Genomic DNA, 24354 nt, shown 5'->3' with positions numbered 1-24354 from the left:
GAATTTTAAAGCTTTCTTTGGGGCGCCTGGGTGGCTCAGTAGGTTGAGTCTCTGCCTTTGGCTCAGGTCATGATCTCAGGGTCCTGGGATTGAGCCCTCATGGGGAGGGGGGGGATCTCCGCTCAGTGGGGAGCCTGCTTCCCCTTCTCTCTACCTGCCTCTCTGCCTACTTATGATCTCTGTCTGTCAAATAAATAAATAAAATCTTAAAAAAAAATAAAGCTTTCTTTGGTGGAAACAGGGCTTTGTTTCTTTAAAGCTGCAGAACTAAAAGTGATGCTGTTAACTGTGTTCCAACCTGCTCAGTCCAAAGCAAGAATGCACACTTGTGAGGTTTTGGGGTACCAGTGATACCTGTCACCTAGTTATTCTGTACTGGCTATCAGTGAATCACTCTTGCATTCCTGTCACTAATGATAAAAAACACGTCACCATGAAATTAATAGTAAAAATAAATAGAAACATAAAATAATATATATGTTTTATAATATATTATTTCTCATAACTTTCATTATGAGAACTAATGACACTATTAATAATAGTTACTTACTACTAGATGCCATCTTATATGCAAAAATATATACAAAACATATATATTATGTAAGAACCCCATGGATTAGGTATGTAACACCATTTTACAGATAAGGACACACGACTGAGGAAGTTAAGTTGGTTGTCCAGGATCACACTGCTTGTAAGAGGTAGAGTCTGGACTTGAACTCAGGTTCTTCTGATTTGCAATCATATGCCCTTAACTATTATATCATATTGTTTCTATTCATCATTCTTTTTTTTTGTTTACTCATTCAACAAATATTTGTTGGATGTCTATATATGCTTAGTCCTACACAGGTGCTAGAGTTGAGTGTGAAGATAAATGATCCAGAGAAGGGTTGGGGGCGGGTGTGTGATTAAGTATCACAGTACAGTGTGATAAGTAATGAAGTGTGAGTGTGAAATATGCAGTAAGGGAGAAGGAAGTTACTCCTGGCTTTCACTATTATAGTCCTGTGAGAGTCCTGTGCCTCATAGTCCTGTGCCTGAGTGGCTCAGTGGGTTAAGCCGCCGCCTTCGGCTCAGGTCATGATCTCAGGGTCCTGGGATTGAGCCCCACATTGGGCTCTCTGCTCAGCAGGGAGCCTGCTTCCTCCTCTCTCTGCCTGTCATCTTTCTCTGTCAAATAAATAAATAAAATCTTTAAAAAAATAAAAAAATAAAGTCCTGTGAGATAGTACCTAGCTTCTCTGCCTCTTAAAAATGTAATCACTTCTTGATGTATGTGTCCAACACTCCAACTTCTTTGGGGGGGGCAAAAAACTGGCATCTTTCTTGCTCTGACAGGTCCAGTATAATCTAGCTACCTGAGGGAGAACTGAGGTATCATTGCCCTCAGCACAGAAGGAGAAGACAAAAGTGGCAGTTGCCTGCTTCTTCCTGAGTAAACCACGTACTAAAACAACCAGCTAAGGAGCACCTGGGTGGCTCAGTTGATTAAGCACCCGCCATCAGCTCAGGTCTGATCTCAGGGTCCTGGGATTGAGCCCATGTTTTTGGGCTCCCTGCTCAACAGTGAGTCTGGTTCTTCTTCTCCCTCTGCCCCTTCCCCCTGCTTGTGTACTCTTTCTCTCACTCTCTCTCTCAAATTGATAAAATCTTAAAAAAAACTAAAAGAAAAGAAATAAACAACTAATTGGTTAAAAAGGAGACTAGAAAATACCTCAGACAAATATAAATGAAAAGATAACATAGATAAAATGAAAATACAAAACCTATGGAATGCAATAAAAGAAGTATTCAGAGGTAATTTCATAGTGATAAATACCTACATTTTTAAAAAATCTTAAATAATCTAATTTTACAGCTCAAGGAACTAGAAAAAAGAAGAAAAACTCGGTCCAAAAATTAGCAGAAGGGAGGTGATAATAAATATTAAAGCAGGGATAAACAGAGACTAGAAAAAAAATTTAAAAAATGATATTGAGTTCATTTTTTTTTGAAAAGGTAAAAATGACACTTAGCAAGACTAATTAAAATGAAAAAGAGGACTTAAATACAGTAGAAGTGAAAGAAGAGACATTATAACTGACATCACAGAATTAGAAAAGATGAGACGACTAAGAATAATTATATGTCATTAAACTGGACAACCTAGAAAAAGTGGAAAAATTCCTAGAGAACATACAACTTACCAAGCCTAAATCATGAAGAAACAGAAAATCTGAATAGACCTATAAGTAGTATGGAGATTTAATCAGCAATCAAGAACTTCACAAAAAAGGAGAGCCTAGGGCCAGATGGTTTCACATTGTTGCTACCAAATATATAAAGAAGAATTGATATCAATGCTTCTCAAACTCTTCCAAAAAATTACAGAGGAAAGAACACTTCCAACTCATTTTATGAGGCTAGCATAATCCTGATACAAAAGTCAAAGACACCACAAGGGGGGAAAAAACAAAAACAAAAATGAAAAGCAAAATACAAAACACTAAAGGCCAAGATTCCTGATAAATACAGATGTAAAAACCCTCAATAAAATAGTAGCAAATTGAAATCAACAGCACATTAAAAGGATCATACACCATGATGAAGTGGGATTTATTTCTGGGATGCAAAGATTTTTTATCATAAAAAGAATCAGCTAGTGTGATAGACCACATTAACAGAATGAAAGATTTAAAAAAAAAATCACAAGATCTTCTCAGTAGGTGCAGAAAATGCATTTGACAAAATTTAATATGCTGCACGGTCAATACCCTCAACGAAGTAGGAACAGAGGAAAGTCCCCAACATAATAAAATCCATGTATGAACAGCCCAGTTATCACACTAGTGAAAAACTGAAAGCTTTTCCTCTATGATTAGTTACCAAGGCAAAGATGCCTGCTCTCATTACTTCTCTTCACCATAGGACTGAAGTCCTAGACAGAGCAATTAGATAAGAAAATAAAAGACATCGAAATCAGAAGTAAAATTGTCCCTGTTACAAACAGCAAGGACTTATGTATAGAAAAATCTAAAGATCCCATAAACAATATTTAGAACTAATAAACAAATTTAGTAAAATTGCAGGATACAAAATCAACATACAGAAATCTCCCATGTTTCTGTACATTAACAACCAACTATCTATTAAAGAAATTAGGAAAATAATCCCATTTAAAATGCACTAAAATGAACAAAATAGAAATAAATAAATTAGAAATAAATTCAACTAACTAAGGAGGTGAAGGTCTTATGTACTGAAAACTATAAAACATCAGTGAAAAAAATTAAAGAAGACACAAATGCAGACATCCCATGTTCATGGATTGGAATACTTAGTATTGCTAAAATTTCCATAATACCCAAAGTGATCTACAGAATCAATGCAATCCTTATAAAAATCCAATGGCATTTTTCATAGAAATAGAAAAAAATTCTATAATTCATATGAAATCACAAAAGACTACAAATAGCCAAATCAATCCTGAGAAAGAAGAATAAAGCTGGAGGCATCACACTTCATGATTTCAAAGTATATCACAAAGCTATAGGAATCAAAACAGTATGGGGCAGGCATAAAGACAGGCATAGACCAGTGGGATGTAACAGTGAGCCCCAGAAATAAATCCTAGCATATATGGCTGACTAATATTCAACAAGGGTGTCAAGACAATCAGGAAAGAATAATCTTTGACAAATGGTGCTGAAAAAACTGAAAATCCACATGCAAAGGAATGAAATTGAACCCATGTATTATCCCATACTCAAAAATAAATAAAAAATGGATTAAAGACTTAAATATGAGACCTGAAACCATAAAAATCCTAGGAGAAGACATATGAGAAAAGCTTCATGACATTGGTGTTAGCAATGATTTGATACCAAAAGCACAGGCAACAAAACCAAAAACAGACAAGTAGGATTATGTTAAACTAAAAAGCTTCTGAACAGCAAAGGAAACAAAAGATCAAAAAAGGCAAGCTATGGAATTGGAGAAAATATTTGCAAACCACGTAGCTGATAGAGAATTCATATGTAAAATATATAAGGAACTCCTATAACTCAATACCAAGAAAACTAATAACCTGATTAAAAAATGGGCAGGGGCACCTGGGTAGCTCAGTTAGTTAAGCGACTGACTCTTGATTTCAGTTCAGGTCATGATCTTGGGGTTGTGGGATCGAGCCCTGAGTCTGGTTCTGCACTGGGCATGGAGCCTACTTAAGATTCTCTCTCTCCTGGGGCGCCTGGGTGGCTCAGTGGATTAAGCCGCTGCCTTTGGCTCGGGTCATGATCTCGGGGTCCTGGGATCGAGTCCCGCGTCGGGCTCTCTGCTCGGCGGGGAGCCTGCTTCCCACCCCCTCTCTCTCTGCCTGCCTCTCCGTCTACTTGTGATTTCTCTCTGTCACATAAATAAATAAAATCTTTAAAAAAAAAAAAGATTCTTTCTCTCCTTCTCCTCTATACCTTTCCCCAACACCCTATGCCCACACTTGCTCTCTCAAAAATAAAATAAAATTAAATTAAATTAAAAAAAAAAACCAATGGGCAAAGGACTTGAATAGACATTCTTCCAAAGAAGACAGACAAATGGCCAACAGGCATATGAAGAAATGCTCAACGTCACTAATTATCTGGGAAATTCAGATCAAAACCAAAATGAGACATCACTTCATTTCTGTCAGAATGGCTATTATTAAAAAAGTCAAAGGCAACAAGTTTTGGCAAGGATGGGGAGAAACTGGAATCCTCATACACTACTGGCAGGGGTTCAAAATAGTGTAGCCTTTATGGAAAACAGTATCGAATTCTTCCAAAATTAAAAATAGAACCATGATATGGCCTAGCAATCCCACTTTTGGATATTTATCCAACAGAATTGAAATCAGGATGTCAAAGAGATATCACTGCTATGTTTACGGCAGCACTAGTCACAATAAGCAAGATATGGAAACAACCTAAACATCATTGACAGAAGAACAGATAAAACAAACATGGCCTGTGCATACAATGAAATACTGTTCACCTTTAAGAAGGACAATTTGCCGTATGTGACAACATGTGTGGAAGCTGAGGATGCTATTGCAGTGAAATGAGCCAGTGACAGAAAGACAAATACTTCATGATTCCACTTATATGAGGTACCTGAAATAGTCAAAGTCATAGAATCGAAGACTGGAACGGTGGTTGTTGGGGGCTTGGGGGACAGGGAAATGGGGAGTTACTAATCAAGTTTCAGTTAAGCAAGATGAATAAGCTCTAGACGTCTGCTTTACAACACGGTACATAGAGTTGACAATAATGTATTGTGCATTTAAAAATTTGCAAAGGGTAGATCTCATATAAGTGTTTTTACCATAGTAAAATAAAAATTTTAAAAATTTGAGGGAAAAATACGTCACTTAGCCTAAGTAAAATATTTAGGATGATCACACCTTAATTGTGTAAATGGATATTAGTGTTGATAAAAAATCTATCTTGTTATTAAAAATTCTGAACTTACTCCCATAATTTGTTCCAACTGTCATCAATCAGGAAACTTCCTGTGTTCGTAACCCACATTCCTAACGCATAAGCCTAAACTATTTTACTCCAATTTTTTGCTCAATTGCAAGGGCAATCAACTGTCACCATTCTTGATGTAATTCATCATGATTTAAAAACCGTTATTGAATAACCTTTTCTTCCTCATGCTTAAAAACACAGTACCTTAAAAATATTTATAAGTAGTATGTATTATTTCCCCACCTACAGATGAGCTTTACTCTTTTCCTCTAGATATTTTCCAGTTTTTCTTCTAAATTATGGTACTTTAAACTGGAGCTAAGTGGCCTGAAATGTTAATGTATTTTACACGCATAACCTTATTTTGTGATAGCAATACAAAAGCCAATAGTCATAGTTTTAAAAAATTATTTAATTCCCTTGTACATATTTTTAAGGCTGGTGTTAACATTTCATCTCAGAAATGAGAAAACAGAGATGGAGAAAATATATAACTTGCCAAAGAGACATAGCTAGCTGGTAAGAACCAGAATTTGGTATTAATACCATGTCTCTTACTAGAACTCTCTCTGGCTGCTTTCATCACACTGCGATCTTGTGTGAGCTGCAGAGATGTGTTTGCCTTCCCTCCTTAGGAAGATCAATGAGTTTCCCTGACAGGACATATTATTTATAGGCTCTTCACAGCTTAATGAGAAATACTAATAAGTGATCCCAAAACACTGTGGCCATGATGTCCCACAACATTTAAAATTCAACAAAAGTGCTAAGTCATCAAAAATGAGATCATGGGACTCAAAATAGTTAACAATCAACATACTACATACTTGTAACTAATTTAACCAACTCATGCAAACATTATATCCACAGCTAAAGACAGTACCAGTAATTTAAGCAACGGTACTTAAAAAGTTAATATGCAGAGAAGCAAAATGTCTTGATCAAAAGAAGCATATGCCTCTCCTTTTACCTTCCCTGGCATGGGCTTTCATGCCTTGTTTAGTGACTGGCCAGCTGGCTGCTAGCTTGATAAACAGAGAACCTTTGCCCATCTCACAGGCCTTTGTGATTAGGGTCTGGCGTCCTTCAGAAGACATTCCACACAGAGACATGCGAGAAGGAGGGGGTAAGGAAGATGGGGGAAAGAAGATTTGCTAGCTAGCGAGGACTAGGGGTGGTAAGGGAGACTGGCCAGGAAGCGTGCTGCTCCCCACAAAGCAAGGTTGAGCAGAGTGTAGCAATGGGCTTTTCACTTCAAGGAGCTCAGCACGAATATTGACATTAAAGTCTAGTCACAAACTCTTCCTCCCTTGTCAGCCCAAATTAAATTTCCTTTGCTCCCTGCAATTCACATACCCGTTAATTTCTCCTGGTATCACACTGCATTTGAGATCCTCTCTGACCAGCGTTGACCTAACTTGAAGTCAGTATACCCTGGCTGCCTTAGACAGTCTTCAGTAAACATAAGGAGAAGAATGTACTCCATTCAGGATTGGCCTTGGTTGATGCTAGACTGGATTTATTGTTGCTTGCCAAAAATTGCTAAAATAGTCTTGCCATTTGAAGAATGAAAATTACTGCTCAGAAGTGACGGAAAGAGATTGCTATAAATTGCTTTGGGTAAGACAAAGACAATATGGCAGTCCTCCAAAGAGTCACATGATTTTCAGGGCATCACAAATTACTTCTTGACAGAAATCTTTCATTCTGCTTCCTCTTCCCCCAAGTAGGCTAATAAACTGTTCGATGGTGGGAAAGTCACTACCATGACAGGATATCTCAAAAGGGAATGACCATTTTAATAAATCTATTACTCAGTTACTAGATTATAGTAAACATGTGGTCAAAACCAATTTTAATGGGCTCCCTCACAGTTATTTCCATAATTTTACAAATGGTCAGTCTGTGCTAACAGCACACATTCTACACTTTGGTTCACTTTATTCCTTCTGTAGCACATCACCATCAATACCTGAAGGGGCTGTTGTCACTCAGCCTTTCATCTTCTCAAGGCTGCCAAGCAAGAGGTGATACAAACATGAAGTTCGTGATGTATTCTCATATGAGACACGTGAGAGGCAACCCTTTTGAAAGTTAAATTTCCTTTTAAATCACCCTGCACACTTTGATTTTAGAAAAAGTCTCCCACATTATCCTGACTAACAAGACACTGAATTAATAAGAACTGAAAGGAAGATGGACAGTTGGAGGTCCGCATCTGTGAAAAAGACATCCAGGAGACAGCCTGAAGACGGGCTGGATGAACTTGGGGGACGATGTGGAAGGCCAACTCTCGGAGCTGTGGATGACCCAGGCTGGGAGCTACAATGACAGATGAGGCCCTCAACATGAAAATGTATCATCCTAAGCTCTAGCAATGGACTGAACCCACAGGATTACATTTAAGCATAGCAAATAGAAACTGCACAAGTTTAAGATGAGGGAGACCTTGATCTCAGGGTCCTGGGATCGAGTCCCGCGTCGGGCTCTCTGCTCAGCGGGGAGCTTGCTCCTCTCTCTCTCTCTCTCTCTCTCTCTCTGCCTGCCTCTCTGCCTGCTTGTGATCTTTCTCTGTCAAATAAATAAAATCTTAAAAAAAAAAAAAAAGATGAGGGAGACCTGACTTGACTGTACTTCATGTAATCTGGGGATTTTAGCGGACCACAGAGTTTTATACATAGCAACATCTTGATGTAAAAGCAACACCTATTCTTTCCTCTACACCCTGACAAAACCAAGAACTCATCTCTGTACAACCTTTGGGTGCATTAAGAAAGGCCTGTATTCAGATCCCAGGAAGGGGTGAGGCTACTGTGTTCTGAGCTGACTGACATCTGTAGTGTTATGTCGAGTTTTGACACTGACATTGACAAATCTGATGCATCTATAATGGGGAGACAGACCATACAGAGGATCAGAAACCAGGTCATTTGAAGAGGAGTTGAGGAACTATGGATATGTCCTCAAGACAGAAAGCCTCCAAGGCTCACCTATCCATACATTTGAGGAAGTACAGTATAGCAGTTACGATATGGACTCTGGGGTCTGATGGCCTGGGCTCCGTCGGCCTGGGCTCTGTCATCCACGGGATCTAGTGGAGAAGGGCACCGGACTCTGACGTTCTTTGGGAAGAATCCTTCAAAGCCTCTCAGAGGGGATGACTGTGACATGTCGTATTCATTTTGTAGGTATAACGGGCTGGCACATCATTGGGGTTTAATGAATATTTTATTGTTCCTTTAGAAGGACGCACCACACAAAGAACTAAGAAGCGTATGACAAAGGCGGGATGTACACACACTGCTCAAGCACCTGGTAGCAACTGGAAGGCAAATAACAGCAGCTCTCACTGCCCTCCCTACAGCTGGCAACGGTCGTCATGAAAATGATGTGGTGAGCTGTAATCATGGTTGCCTCCTGGTAACCGAGCAAGGAGGCAGCTTGAGGGACTGTCAACTGCCTTTTATTATTTTAAGAAGAAATTTGCGTTTTCGATATTGTTAATTTCAGTGGGTCCAAGTCAATGAGGAGCAGAGGCAGCCCCAGATCGTATCTTTCATTTTCTCTACTGTTGGCTCTTTTTTTTTTTTTTTTTAAAGATTTTATTTATTTATTTGATACACAGAGAGAGGTCACAAGTAGGCGGCAGGGGGTGGGGCAGGGGAAGCAGCCTCCCCGCTGAGCAGAGAGCCCAATGCGGGGCTCAATCCCAGGCAGGACCCTAGATCATGATCTGAGCTGAAGGCAGAGGCTTAACCCACTGAGCCACCCAGGCACCCCTCTTTTGTTGTTTTGTTCACAAGCTTTGACAAAAGCAGTTTTTGCCCTGATGTCATGGTATCCTGCTGTTTTGTCCTCCAATGAAAATACCTGCTATTGAAGCTTAATTAAAAAATACAGTTGTTTCCACTTGACAGCTATCAGAAGAATCTATCACAGTGTTTGTTTTCTCTTTATGTGAGATAATTTGGGGGAAATGCTAGCTCCCCAGTCCACAGAAGGTCACTAACTAAAATGAGATGGTTTAATTGATAAGCATTCTTTAAGGAATGTAGAGTATTCCCAAGATCCTATCCTTGCAGGGCTCTGGGCTTTGGAATGAAATCAAAGTCTTGTTAAAAGCTCAGCATCTAAATGTAGCCATTCAGAAAATAGCCATGAAAATTCCTTTTTTCCCCGAGCTAGCTGTTTTTTAAAGTGTTGTGAAATGTAAAATAATTTTAAACGTCTTACCCACTTAGGTCAAATTATAAAACACATACAATGTCAAAATGGGTTAGGGCTTAAGCATAAGAGTTATCACTTGATTATTTCATATATATATACACACACACGCACACACAAACACCCTCTCCTTAAATATCTCTCTATAAATATTTACATGGGTAGATGATTTCTTCTAAGAATCAATTGTATCACTGAGTATTACCATATAGAATGCAGGAATATATTAATATATTTCCTTGGGAACTCAGTAAGATTTTTCTGTTTTGGTGTGCTCTGTTTATTCCTTGCCTCAATAAAGGCACTGACCCCAAGGAAAACTAACAAACCAGGTTTCCAAAACAAAATTCTAAAGGTTGGGAAGTTAGGACAAGGACACACTGAGATGCTTTGATATGGAGGTAGGCATATGATCAAGAAGAAGTCTTTGAACCAAGTTTATGTCACGAGATTCTACTTCTGAACTGTTTCTATTAATGAAACTTTCCCATGCCCGTCTAGTCCTGCTTATGCAATATGTTTGTTTGACATCCCCCCCCTCGGTTACATCATTTAAGAGGAGTCAAGTGACTTATTTCATGCCTCCAACATTCTGGCCCAGTTCCCCTCTGCAGCCTCCACCACCTCCCGACCCTCTGGCTCACCATACACCAGCTATCCTCATTCTTTGACTTCTCCCCGGTTCCTCAAGCCTCTGCTTCACGGCAATCATTCACCCTCTCCTCTGCAACTGAAGATCTGTCTGGTCTCCGCTCATCCTCTTCCTCTCGGCCTGGCTAATCCTCAATGTCCAGCCTCAGCCTCAACGTTGTTTGTGAAGGCAGGTCTTTCCTATGTCCTTGGCCTGCCTCTGCCATCGGTCTAGAGTAGGATCCTGGTTTATAAATTCCCACAGATTGGTAGTTGTCTTTTCATGGCCCTCATCACGACTGTCACAGTCCAGTGCCCTGCGCGATGACTTGTTTATTGTGGGTCTCCTCTCGTCGACCCCGGTAAGGCAGGGACAGTGCTGACACTCAGTGAGGCAAGACCCCAGACATTGTGGATGTGCCATGAACACTTTTGGAATGAAGGAATAGAAGGGACCCACTGAGAATCTAAAGCTACTGGTACCACACTTCCATCCACTTGGGTGGTACCTGATTGGAAACTTTTGGCTTAAAGTTTATAAGTGTCTGAATCCTTGCCCCCTTCTCTCTGCCCTCCCCCATGCCTTCTTTCTCCCCAACACAACATACCCCAGGGAGTCTGTGAAAACTGCCCATGAAAGATACTGCTTTTTACCACAGAATCTGGTCTCATATCCTGGAATTTTATAGATAATATATACTTGTAGTTTTACCCCAGTGGTTCCCAGAAAGGAGAGTCGTTCTTAATGAAACTTTAATGCTCCTGCCCTTCCCATTACCGGATGATTGGTAAGACTAATGATTGAGTAAGAGAGAATCAGAAAAATAAATGGCCATAAATTAAATCTTACTATGATCTAATTCTACTGAGATTCTTCTTTCCAAAATACAAACAGCTCTGTCTAAGTTCTTCACTTGAACCCAAAGGTGCATTTTTCATCCAGCTTAGTGCACACCTTAGGGAAAGACATAGCTTTAAATCATGAAACGAACACATTTCCACATTTCTTCTGATAAACTGAAGCGTGTCTGACATCGCCCTCTGACTTTCTACAGAATTTACAAAATGAAGAAAATATTAAAAATCAAAAGCAAAAGAAAAACATTTGCATTTCTAAAAGGCAAGCTTTTATAAATATTACCTTAGGAGAAAATAAAATATGTTTGCCTTAATACAGTCCATAGTAAAATGACCACAGGGACAGGTCTAAATGGTTTATTAAGTAAGAAAAATTGAACATGTGAAAAATTGTTCTCTCCTAGAATATCTCTAACCCACACATGTAATTTATATCATGGCAAAATTCAACACAAAAGATGTATTGTTTTTGGCAAAATAACTTGCAAACATGCTTAATTAGGCTACAAACTAAAAGCATAGCTTAATACTGTTGACAACCATGAGCCTCAGATGGTGATTTCTGCTATTATTATTATTTTACTTATGGAAACACTTGAAAAGCAGTAAATATGGAACTAGAGGACAAGGTTATTCAAGAGATGTAACATTTGAATTTTACGATGCTCATTTTTGTGTCAGCATCACAAACGATAGGCTTCAAACAGCCCCACCTTGTAATGGGAATGAAAGAAATTATCTTTGCAATGAAAGCTTACTCCCATGGATATTTGAAAAAGATGTCAGCATTTAAGTTAATCAATACCTGCTTCCAGTGGGCTTTGCTTGGAGAAGTGATGCCTCTTTCTGGGGAGAAGGGATAATTCTTTATGCTGACAGTCCATTCCATTTACTGCAAGATGTAAATGAATGCCTCCAGTAAATGGATTCCATGGTCAGTTAATATCCAGGGCAGTCTTGCTCTACTGTAGCCACTTACCAAAGGAGCAGCCAGAGCCTACAAATAAATCGGAAGGAATCTAACCCAGGGCACCATTTTCAAACTGCTAATGCCCTCTTCTTCCAGGGCGGGGACTTCTCATTCTTTGTCCTACAGATTACAGACTAAGGCTATGGAAAGGGAGGGCCAGGTTACAGGACTGAAGGAGACAGAAGAGGAATTTGGCCCTATTATCTAAATATTCTAGCTATTCCACGTATTTAAATTTCAGTAATCATTTTTAAGCGGTCATTTATGTGTGACAAAACACAAGGTAAAATACAGAGTTAAAGCATTGCATGGTTTAGTGGAAAGAGTTCTGGCCTCTAGTTCTCTCCCTCCCCCTTGCTGTGTAACCTCAAATAAATGATTTCAGTAACTTTCAGCGCTGGGCCGTAACTTCTCATTTGGTTTTCTTATCTGAAAAATGGCAGTTATCATGACGGGGATCAGGCAAAACTGTGGAGTCTACAAAAATGGTTTTAATAGTCTGACATGGCACAGAAAGTCGGGATACTTCTGAGATCACTTGAAAAATATATCTATTGGGCATCACCAATCTGAAGAGTTAAAACTTCAGGGGGGGATGTCTGACCGGAGTTCTTCCCGCTTACCATTTAAAGTTCTTATTTTTACCTCTCTAGACAGCCCCTGAGGTGTATAAAATGTGAAAAAGTTAACTAGGTACTCTAGTTTATGAGGCTCTATTAAAATTTTCACTGATTTATTTCCTATTATAAAATTAATACATGCTTATTACAGACGCTTCCAACAGCTCAGAATGGTATATAGAAAATGACTTTCCTTCCACTGCTGCTTGCTTTGTTTCTCTTTCTCTCACTCACACACACACACACACACACACACACACACACGCCCCCCCCCCAATTTCCATTTCCACTCCCCAGAGATAATCATTATGAAGTTTCTTTTAAAACAAAATACTTTGAAAATGGAAAACATTGAAAGACCATTTATGGATTTTAAAAAAACACATTAAAGAAAAAAATTCCAAAATTATTTCATGCCAGTCAGGACTGGGGAAATCTCAAATTCCCTCAGAACAACAGAATGACCAACCAGTTGCTGGGTGAGGGAGCTGAAACCATAATCCTGTAAACAAATCGTCCGAAGTGTATGGCTAGAGACAGCCCACGGCAAAGATGGAATAAAGCCTTCAAGGAACACCGCCTCCTCCTCATGGTTAACAACTTGATGACGTTCTTCAACATGTTTTAATGATTATCATACCTTCCTCTTCACAAAGGATTGATTTATGATGGTTTAAATTGAAAGAATACTGGTTTCCCAGTTTTGAATCAGGCTTAGATTACAGAACACATAAAATCAATGACTTTGTTCTAGGCAAGAAAAAACACTGTGTTCATGTAAGTGTAAGAGGAACAGTCCTGGGGAAAAATTCTTCACACTCGCTCTACGTGCTCCCTGTTTGCACCATCCGCCTCCCCACCTCTCTCTCCTCCCCTCACCGCTGTCATCTGTACCAGCACCCCTAAACTTCACACACAACTTCATGATTCCTTTTGCCAGTCAAAATAATGTTGTTGGGTAGCTTTTTCAACATACAATAAGAAAAGCTGAAACTCAGAGCAGTGATGTGATTGGCTCAAGATCTTTCACCTCGTAAAAGGGACACTCTCCCAGGTGTATGATGACTTTTTTTTTTTTCTTCAAGATTTTATGTATTTATTTGAGAAAGAGAGCACATGTGTGAGTGAGTGAGCAGGGAGGAGAGGGGAGAGGGAGAGGGACAAGCAGACTCCCCTCTGAGCAGGAGTCCAACGCAGGCTTCATCCCAGGACCCTGAGATCGTGACCCTAGCTGAAGGCAGACACTTAACCGACTGAGCCGCCCAGATTTGTGAAGACATCTAAGTGTGTATCTCCAACTCAGATCTCTCCTCTAAAGCTCCAATCGCCAACACATCTGCATTTTCGTTCCAAGTGCAGTTAAATTCAGTTTCCAGGCTGAGCCCATAATAGTCTCCCGTAAACTTGTTTTCTTTCTCAGTAAATGGCACCCGCACCCTTCCAGTTGCTCAAGCCAAGAACCTAGGCACCATCTCTACCCACCACTCCTTTTCTCAACACACCTATATATATGCTGAACATTTTGCCTCCTGAAAATTTCTCAAATCTGTCCACTTCTCCTGGTCTCCACTGTGAACAATACAATCTGAGTCCCTAGCATCTCTCTTGGAAATCATTTCCATGTTACACCCTGCCCTTCCCTTACCACTTCCCCTCCACTTGGCGGCCAGACTGATCAGGTAATTCCTCGGCTTAAAATCTTTTGTTGGCTTCCTAGTTCTCTTCAGATAAAGGTGAGAAACCTCAGTGTGTCCTGTAAGAGGTGGTGTGGTCTGACCCTGCCACCTGGCAAGATCAGGGAGAGCTTTCCATGCTTTCAGGATATCATGATGTATTTAAAAAAATAAGTGAATAGTTAAGCTTCTGTGTTTATATAATGCATAACATTTAATGAATTAAGTGCACAGATTAATTTACACTTGTGGATTTTTAAAAAAACATTATTAACATATGACTATATGTAGATCTTTGTGACTTCTTTCTTAAATAGACCAAATTCATTTTATAATGCTATAGAAATTAAAATACATGCTCAAATATATGTAATAAAATATATAATCATTGGTATAATTTATTTCATTGTGTGTGACTTCTGTCTCAAAAGTGGATAGCTGGAGAGATGGAGGCAGGGACTCTTCTCTTCTCTGTGTGGTAAGCAGTACTCATCTCAGAGTCTAAGAAACAGAGTCAACTTCATGTATTTGTGACCTATGTAGTCACCCAGGGCCTGCGCGTAGAAGAGCTCGGTTTGTTGCCTTACTATATATATTTGGTCTTGAAATTCTTACTAATTTTTGAACAAGGGTACTACATTTTCATTTTGTCCTGGGTACCACAAATTGTTTAGCTCATTCCTGCCAAAAAGAATCTTAGTGTGTAAGAGTCGAACTCCCTCATGTTACTCAGCCCAAAGTGTCCATTGTGTTCGATTTCTGTGGTTCTCGATGGAAGGAGGGCTCTGAGGACCACTGGAGTCAGAATTGCCAGTCAGTGGGAAAAGGGTGTTTACTACTGTACAATCACAGATTTCAGGCCAACCAAACCTGAGCTTCTACTCAATAACTGAGATTTCCAAATACAGTAAAATGTGGTTAGCTATTTTGGCAAGTGAATTAGGCCAAACCATCAGACAGTTAATGTGGAACATCCCTTGCCTCAGCTGCTACTTAAGATAAGTCCTGACCCGGAATATGGGGCATCACTGGGCAAAGGTGGGTATAATCAACTTGACTGAACAGTCTGGTGATAGCCATATTAGAAATCATTTTATGGTTTATAAAAGTCCATCAACAGTTTTGTACAAAGCAAAATAAAAAACTGAACCCCTGGGGGAAATTGTCTGCATGTGCAAAATGCGTCCCCAGGGGGTGCTTCTGGGATCAGAAATTTTCAATGCAAGCAGGCAATATGATGGTGGGGGAAAAGTGTGCTGTTATAAATGAAAAGATGCTGAGCTTACAGCACATCGTGTGCTCCTTTTATCTTGTAGAAGTTGAAAGGCTGCTAGCATAATTACTACTACTTTGCATGAAAAGTGAATAATCCTTGAAGAGTTGGTTTCCTGCTTACCCTAGTTAACTTTGGTGGATTTAAAAATTAGTATCTAGGTAAAATTTAAATTTTAGGCTGACAATTTCCCTCCAGAGCTCAAAATTTATTTAGAACATGAAAATTTCAAACTTCTTGGGAAAGTTATGCTTCTGAGATAAAAAAAAAAAAAAAAAGCTTTTTTTTTTTTCTAGTTTCTAGAAGCTTCTGTTAGTGATAAAGAGGAGGCATTCAGGGGTCATGATGCATATCTCAAGGAGATGAATTTTGGTGTCAGAATTGGGTTCAAGTCTCTACTTTGCTCTTAACTACCTAAAAAAGGACTTGATCTTTCTAAGCCTCAGTTTCTAGTTCCTAAATAGGGATGACAACACCCCATGAACAAGGTTAACATGGGGATCAGATTCGATGTGAGTGTTCAGCACAGCGACTAGCACATGATAAGCACTCTACCGATGTAGCTATCATCACGGATGAGCTTCTTTCTCCAGGATTTTAATCTATTAAATAGTTACCTTATTGACAGGAATAATGTTTTTGACATTGTAGTAGAAGCCAAAATAAACCATGTTGAAAACTCCGTGACGTCCCAAAGTTGCTGTAAATCCTTTGTTGAGGCCCTGGAGTCCCAAGCCTTCCTTCTTAATGATGTGTCTTGCATAACTCATCGTGGATGGTTGCTGCAGGAGAGAGAAGCAGAGCCAGAGAGACCATCGTTGAGACCGTGAAATAAAGTAAATTACCCTTTGAGCTTCCCCTCGAGCCAGAATTATTAGGGATTTCCCTCCCCCACCCCAACATGAATAATCATGCCTAGATCCATGCTTTTACAATTAGGAAGCTCCATAAGTAAACAAAATTGCATGCATACAAGGCCTTCAAGGGAAGATTGCTGGCCAAAAAAACCCCACATCTTTGAATTAGTGAAACTAATGTCATGTAATACCTATCATCACTGCCTACATGTAAATAGCTGCATCCAGTTCTGGATTATCCAAAGTAATGGGAGGATTAGCCATCCAGGTAAACTGGTAATCCGTAACTGCACAATCCAAAAGGAATTTACCTTTTGTTCCTGAATCCAGCATATTTACTTTTCTAATTATGATTTTCTGGAGCGAATGTTACAAGTAGTCTTGATCCCGCTGCCTCTACAGTTTAAGCTGGCACTAGGTTAGAAATCGAGCATGCACAAAGAGCAGACGTTTGTAGCTTTCCTCAAGAGGGTGGGCAATCGGCATGTTTATCACTTGTTGTGGTAAATGATAAATCAGTGGACTGGGAGTGGTGGGTTACCTTTAACTTCCTTCCTTCCAGCTCTCCGACTGAGGACCCAATCTTGAACTACCCTGACTGCCCTCCAGTTTATCACTACCTTTGGAGCATGCTACAGTGCTCACTGGAGTTTACCCTGAGGTTTATAATTCGTTATGATACAAGAACAACAATTCGCGTGGGCTTCAAAGAAAAGTTGAGTGATTGCTTCCTTTCGGAGGTACAGTACAAAGGATATCTCTCCTCCTTAAATTTTGACTGGATAGGAAATGGGGGAAATGCTCAGTATTTAAATTTGTTTTTTTTTTCCCCCATGAAGCAAGCACTGATGTGACATTTGTTTGTTTTTTCACTGGAGCAGGTTGCTGGAGTGGTCTGCAGTCTGATGTGCTCTCTGACTAGAAGTGGTTTTTTATCATGTGCGATTCAGGTTGTATCAGCAGAACAGAGTAGAACAAATCCAATCAGGGCTTTTCATCCAACTTGTATTTATAGCTGGGTAATTAACAAGATACATTTATATGAGCTTGTTTATATAGTAAATCCTACAGTTTTTGCTGATAAATGTTTTAAAAACTCTTAACTATAATACTACATTCAACTTCATCTTTTCACTTAAGATTAATTACAATACATTGTATTAAGCTTAAGGAAAAAAGACACATGAGAATGTATCTTAAAATAATAAAAAACATTTCATATAGGAAAACCAAAAATTCTCAAAAGGTTAAAGTTCGCTCCCTGCTCTACAAAATGGGACGTTTTTGTTTGTGTTCTGGCACATTGACTATCAACACAAATTATTTATTTTGGTTTTCAGAAGAGGCTTGAGGACAAGTTGAGCAGAAGTTCATTTCTTTTGGAAAGACTCTGGAAGTGCTGAGCAAACTGCCTGGGCTCTGCTCTCCTGCTCTGAGGAAGGCAGCCAGAGGGCAGATTTTGAACTCAAGTGCCTGGTTGAGCTTGAACTCTAGTTGTGAGTCATTAAGTAAAATCAGAGAGCAGCACAGTAGTTAGAAATAGTGGGTTGTCTTTCTCTGCTGGACTAATTTCACTTAGCGTAATCCTCTCCAGTTCCATCCATGTGGATGCAAATGGTGGGTAGTCATCCTTTCTGATGGCTGAGTCATATTCCATTGTGTATATGAACCACATCTTCTTTATATGTGGAACATAAGGAATAGCATGGAGGACCACAGAGGAAGGGAGGGAAAACTGAATGGGAAGAAATCAGAGACAAACCATGAGAGACTCTGGACTCCAGGAAACAAACTGGAGGGTTACAGAAGGGAGAGTTTGGGGGAGGGGGTAATCAGGTGATGGGTACTAAGGAGGGCAAGTTTTGTGATGAGCACTGGGTGTCACACGCAACTAATGAATTATCGAACACTAAAAAAAAAAAAAAGGCAAAAAAGTATAATAATTTGGAAAGAAAAAAATGAGAGGACATAAAATATATAAGTAAATAGACAGATGATAGATAGATAGATAGATAGATAGATAGTGAGCGGGTTGGAGCCAGAGAGTCCCAGGTTAGAGTCTCAGCAATCCCACCTGCTAGTTTGGGCACGGATTTTATCTGCTCTGATTTATCCTCACTTTACTCATCTGTAAAGTAACAATAATGAGAAAACAAGAGACTCTTCCCGATAGGATTGCTGTGATGATACAACTAAGTCAGTGGATTTTTTGTCCTCTGTAAGCATTCACTACATATTAGCTGTTAATAATGATGGCAATTGTGCTGAGAATAACAAAAATAGTTTGAATAATAAAATAACAGGTAATTTCTTTGTGAGCTGAGGCAAGGGCCTTCAAAAGGGTGGAAGCTGATTTGAGGGAGACGAAGGGCGTGCACAATGAGGCTCTTCCTTTTCATTCCTTCTGGCCATCCCTTCCTTTTCCCAAAGCCCTGGACCCTTGTGTCTACCAGAAATGCCTCATGCAACACAAAAAGGTCTGCTTCCTCTGAGCCTGATCAAATCCAGCTTCGGGGCGAGAGCGCTTCTCCAGGGAGCTTCCGCACCCCAGGGGCTTTCTTCTCTGGAGCAGCAGATCCTGTAGGGAAGAAGAATGGTTTCTTCCCTACCTCTCAGAGTTAATATCCTTGGTAAGAATTCTCCCGTGGGTAAGTCTGTGGACTATAGAAGCAAGGCCGCAGGGGAGCAAAGTTTGGGAATGAAAAAGTCACCCACTGGACCTCCACCTCACACCTCACACAGCTTACAGCCTGGAGAGCACATTCATGTGTGTCACCAGGCACCTGGAACACAGTAAGTGCTCGTCAGTGTTAACCATTATCACAGATGTCTGGTACTTCACATATATCCCACAATTTATCCTCCCAGCGAGGGTGTGAGATAGGTATTATCATTATTCCCATTTGGCAGATGGGGAAACTAAGGTTGTGTTACTTGCTCAAGATCACAGAAGTAGTGCCTCTCCCACTCCACGTCCGTGCTTTTATACTCTGCATGGTTTTGCCATTGTAACATATCTGACTGCTTTTCTCAATTTGTAGGGTGTCCAGTGGGTCTATTTCCCTTATTTTGCAGGTGAGAAAACAAGGATTGTTAAATAGCAGGCCCAAAGTAAAAATGCTGGTAAATAGCTTAACCAGAATTCTGCATCTAATCCAGTGTGGTTCTCATTCTGTGGGCTCAGTCTTGTTCTGCATTTGTGGTAAGAGCTTCAGAGTTGGATCATCCAACGGATACAGGTAGCAGATGCATCCTAACTCCAATATATTCTTCTTGGGACCTTGCGATGGAGAATAACCAGAGTTCCCTAACTTCCCACAAAGAGTAGAAGTGTGCAACATCATGTCACACACATGTAAGCAAATATTTAATTAGAAAGGCAAAACATGATTTCCACTGGGATGCTTAAATAGGAAAATATAGAATCATTTTGACTAGATCTCTGTAAACACAAAAAATTTTACTAAACTTATTTGATTACTGGGCTTCCATTTCAAAACAAAAATGGTGACTGACCAGCATCATCAGCCAAGTGATTCCAATATTATCCAGCCCGGCGGGTCACCTACCAGTTCAGTTTCCGTCCAACATTTAGAGTCACTGCAATTTTCATATTTAGTTACCAGTTGCGAGCCAAATGGCATTCTAACTTTCCTAGACATACTCCTTGTTGACTGCACCAGAATGCAAGCAGGGGAGCATAAGTAGATTGGAATGTGGCTAAGACTGTGATATCACACTGTTCTCCACACTGGTTATTGAAATCCTCCGGGCACTAGTACCTGCCAGAGTATTTCCACTTGACATAACTCAGAGTCTTTAGGCTTCATTTTAGCTATTGCCAACTGTTAATTCTGGGAACTCTCTGTTCTCTCATGCGTTCGTTTCTTCACCGAAGACCCGTTGTGTGCCTACGAGGTGCCGCATACTGTGTAAATGTCTCATGCAGGACTTCGCTCCTATTCTAGAAATTTAAATACATTTGCTTGGGCTTTTATTTGGGGAGGTAGGCCGATAATTTATTTATTTTTTATTTCATTTATTTATTTATTTGACAGACGGAGATTACAAGTAGGCAGAGAATCAGGCAGAGAGAGAGGAGGAAGCAGGCTTCCGGCTGAGCAGAGAGCCCGATGCGAGGCTCCATCTCAGGACCTGGGACCATGACCTGAGCAGAAGGCAGAGGCTTTAACCCACTGAGCCACCCAGGCGCCCCAGGCCGATAATTTTTAGGCCCCCCTGAGCGTATTCCACGATGGTTATGAAATATGGGCTCAAATTTCTGTTTTAAAAGTCCTTAAGAGGCTTGATTAATAAGATTCTTTGTACCACTCTAGGGCACTGATTTCCTTACTCACAGAGAGTCCAGGATTACCAACAATTCACAGAGTTAATATCCTGACTTATGGCAGCTTGAGCTATTTTGCCTGGAGGTCTTCCATCCAACTACTGACCATAGCTGGCTCTGATCAGCTTGTGAGATCACAGACTGAGGTGCAGGCAGCAGGCATTGTTCTCCGGGTGAATAGCTGTCAGAGTGCGGCCAATGGGTAGAGACATGGGGTGTGTGTTCATGAATTTCCTCCACCCCTGAAGCCAGAGAAGAGCTCTAGGCACACCATGTCAAAAGGCGGCATGCTCCGCATGCACTCCTTTACTTGCTTCCCAGGACAAGGTGAATTCTGTTGTATTTTAGAGCCAATGCAATAGAGGGTTACATTGAATTTCGTCACACAGCTGGAACGCAAACCGGATGAGACCCTCGCACAATGGAGCGAGTGTCCATGTCTGGAGAAACACTGCTTTGTTCCAAAAGAGGAGATCCAGTTGCTGCATTTAGGCAGGAAAACACTTTGGTTCCTCAGGAGATCGATGATCACTTATGTTTTTCATTACTCAAATAAAGTCTTGAAGCATTTTTATAAATTTGGGGGGACAAAAAGGAAAAAATAATCCCTTCCTTTTATTTGAGAACAAGCTGTAAGTGAAAGAAGAGGAATTGGGCTCAAAATCCCACACTTAAACTTCGCTTTTGCTGAGATATTTCGCTAAATTATCATTATAGCTTATTTTAATAGGGCAGGATTATGGCAAAAAGTCACGCTAGATACAATTAGGTTCTATCTGGAGTTTTGTTTGATGAATGGGTCTATTTTTTAAACAGTCTATGAGTGGATAGTAATTTGCCATAAACAAACTTTCCCAGATGCTGTGCCACAAAACTCCTTAGACACCAAGCTGCCACTTGCTAATGGTCCCCGGAGGAATACCTAGGTGAAGAGATGCTGCCCCTGCCACCGCTGTCAGAGCAGGGGGGAGGGGGACCACACTGTGGGGACTGCTCAGAAAAAAGTGGGACCACGGAAGGAGCCTTTGCTTTTTCCTGGTTCCAGAAATACTTCTGCCTTTCCTTTCAGTGTCATGATCACCCACATTTCTTGATCCCAATAAAAGCAGTGTGGTTGCTTAGAAAGAGAACTCTATGTTAACGTTGGGTTCCTAAAAGCTGCTAGTTTCATTAGGCCTTATCTTCCCCTATCTATAACACCTAGAGAAAGCCATCCAGCTTATAGGGATAGTGGGGGAATTTGAAATACCAAGTATGTGTGGGCATTGGAAAAGTGGAAGGAAGCACAGGCAGTTACAGAAGCCCTGGGATCAGAGGTTAGTGTTGGTGGAAATCACTGACTGGTTTTTCTTTCTCTCTCTCTTTCTTTCTTTCTTTTTTTTTTTTTAAAGATTTTATTTACTTATTTGACAAACAGAGATCACAAGTAGGCAGAGAGGCAGGCAGGGGCCTGGGGGTGGGCTGGGAGAAGCAGGCTCCCCACTGAGCAGAGAGCCTGATGTGGGGTTCCATCCCAGGATCCTGAGATCAAGACCTGAGCTGAAGGCAGAGGCATAACCCACTGAGCCACGCAGGCACCCCAACTGGTTTTTCTTTATATAGCTCTGTATTACTTGATTTGTAGGGGAAGACAAACCAATGTAATACTTTTACAATTTGAAAAACTATATAAATTGAAAAAAATCAAATAGAGGAAAAACCATGTAAGGCATCTTATACAGTATCTGGCATATAGTAGATGTTCTGTAAATGGTAGCTATTATCATTACTTCAAAGTCTCAGTTCTGAAAGCAAAACTCTAGCGTTCCTGGCACAGCTGAATGGAAGACTGAAGTCCATTTTCTGTAAATGATAATAGAGAGACAACTTGGCTGCTGCCTTAGGTATTGTTGAAAGATAACTATAGGAATGGATTCATATACATAACTCACTTTTCTGCCCACAAGAATCATAGACTGGAAAGAAATAATTTAGATACTGAAGAGTTTCCAGGCAATGTTTCACATGGTAATGCAGGAAAAATTTGAACTTAACTCAGTACATCATCAAGAATGTTGACATGCCCTTGAAGCTGGCTTCTCACACTATCTGTAAACAGAGCCACACGCTCACTCTCTAATTTGACTTCCCTCTTTCTTGAAAGAGATAATCACAAAATGCAGTCCTTCTATTTACTTTATGTTGACTCCAGGTACTATACCTAAGTTTAAACACTTGTCGATTGCCTGTGGAGAAAACAATCACTAAGCTTTGGAAACTCCTAAATGATCTAACTGATCTCTACTAGATTACTGAACTGCCAGAAGAAAGTGTTTGGAATTATATCTAGTGGTGTTTATCCAAAACCAGAATCAAACCCTGAACTAATTTAAAAACAAAGAAACCCCCCCAAAAACCCTATCTTTAAAGATTCTACTATCAATGACACATTCACTATCTGTTCACTGAACCTAAAAATTACAATTATAAAGGTAGAAGACTAATTTTTCCTTTCTTGGGTTGAGCGTCTTTAAAGACTAAGTAGAGGGGAAACAGGCTTTTGCAATTCACTTAAGCCTTAGTTTCATGTTTGGGGGTGAGAATGATTATGTTCATATGTAATGTAGATAAAAATGAGTAGAAGGAAAACCTGTCCCCCATCCACACATCAGAGGCAAATCCTATAGACCTCAAGGGAAGGAAAACATAACCCGTTAGCCAAATAATAACTTTGAAGTGCATTTCAAAGTCAAGAGAAAAACTGGGAAACAATTCATCCAAGATTTTGCTCCTGGGGAGAAATTCACATTTTCCAGGCTTGGAGACAGCATACCGCCAAGCAGCACTTGGCTTAGCACAAGTGATAGTGGACTTCTAGGTCTTATAAATCTATAGCTTAAAAACGATGCACCCAGTTGGAGGGGAGAAAGGTCCTATAAGGACAACAAGCTATAAAGTCACGCTTTTGGCGAGACTGGATCTGCAAACCATCTCCAGTAGAATAATCCTCGGGCAAGCCTAGCCCTAAGCCAAAGAGACTACAAACCAGAACAACACTTTGCTCGGGTTTAGTTTGAAGGACGGGGGGAAATTTGGGTCTATCCTGATTTTATTTGAACATGTTTTTACACCCACTGAACCAAACCAGAGCATGACAAAGCTGTGATTACTTTGCTCCCCACAGAAGGTCAAGCATATTTAAATTAGAGACCGGTTTTCTTTATTCACTGTGAATTTTAAGATGCTGGCCAAGATTCTGGTATTGGAATTGGAGGAAGTGTGGCAGGGATTATAGTCTTTGACTGATATGGTGGTAATTTAAAAAGTGGAGGCAAGACAAGCGTACCTATTGAAATACTTTACACAGAAGCTGGAAGGAGATGAGGGAAGTATCAGGAACCAAATGAACCACAGTTTCTTTGTATTTTTAGAA

The 24354-nt window shown here is 40.1% G+C and overlaps 1 protein-coding gene across 2 annotated transcripts in view; it reads right to left on the bottom strand.

Moving 5' to 3' along the window:
• Window positions 1-24354, bottom strand: part of SLC25A21 (solute carrier family 25 member 21) — a 494918-nt gene that overhangs the window by 10626 nt on the left and 459938 nt on the right. For both annotated transcript variants that reach the window (XM_082737814.1, XM_082737815.1), the window contains one exon: window positions 16355-16519. In XM_082737814.1, coding sequence (XP_082593940.1) covers window positions 16355-16519 — 165 coding nt within the window. The remainder of the gene's footprint in view (window positions 1-16354; window positions 16520-24354) is intronic.

Source organism: Mustela nivalis (assembly GCF_964662115.1).
Source record: "Mustela nivalis genome assembly, chromosome: 6".
In the NCBI taxonomy this organism is placed as follows: Eukaryota; Metazoa; Chordata; class Mammalia; order Carnivora; family Mustelidae; genus Mustela; species Mustela nivalis.
The sequence above is the reverse complement of the archived record's forward strand: the minus strand, read 5'-3'. Positions and strand labels throughout refer to the sequence as shown.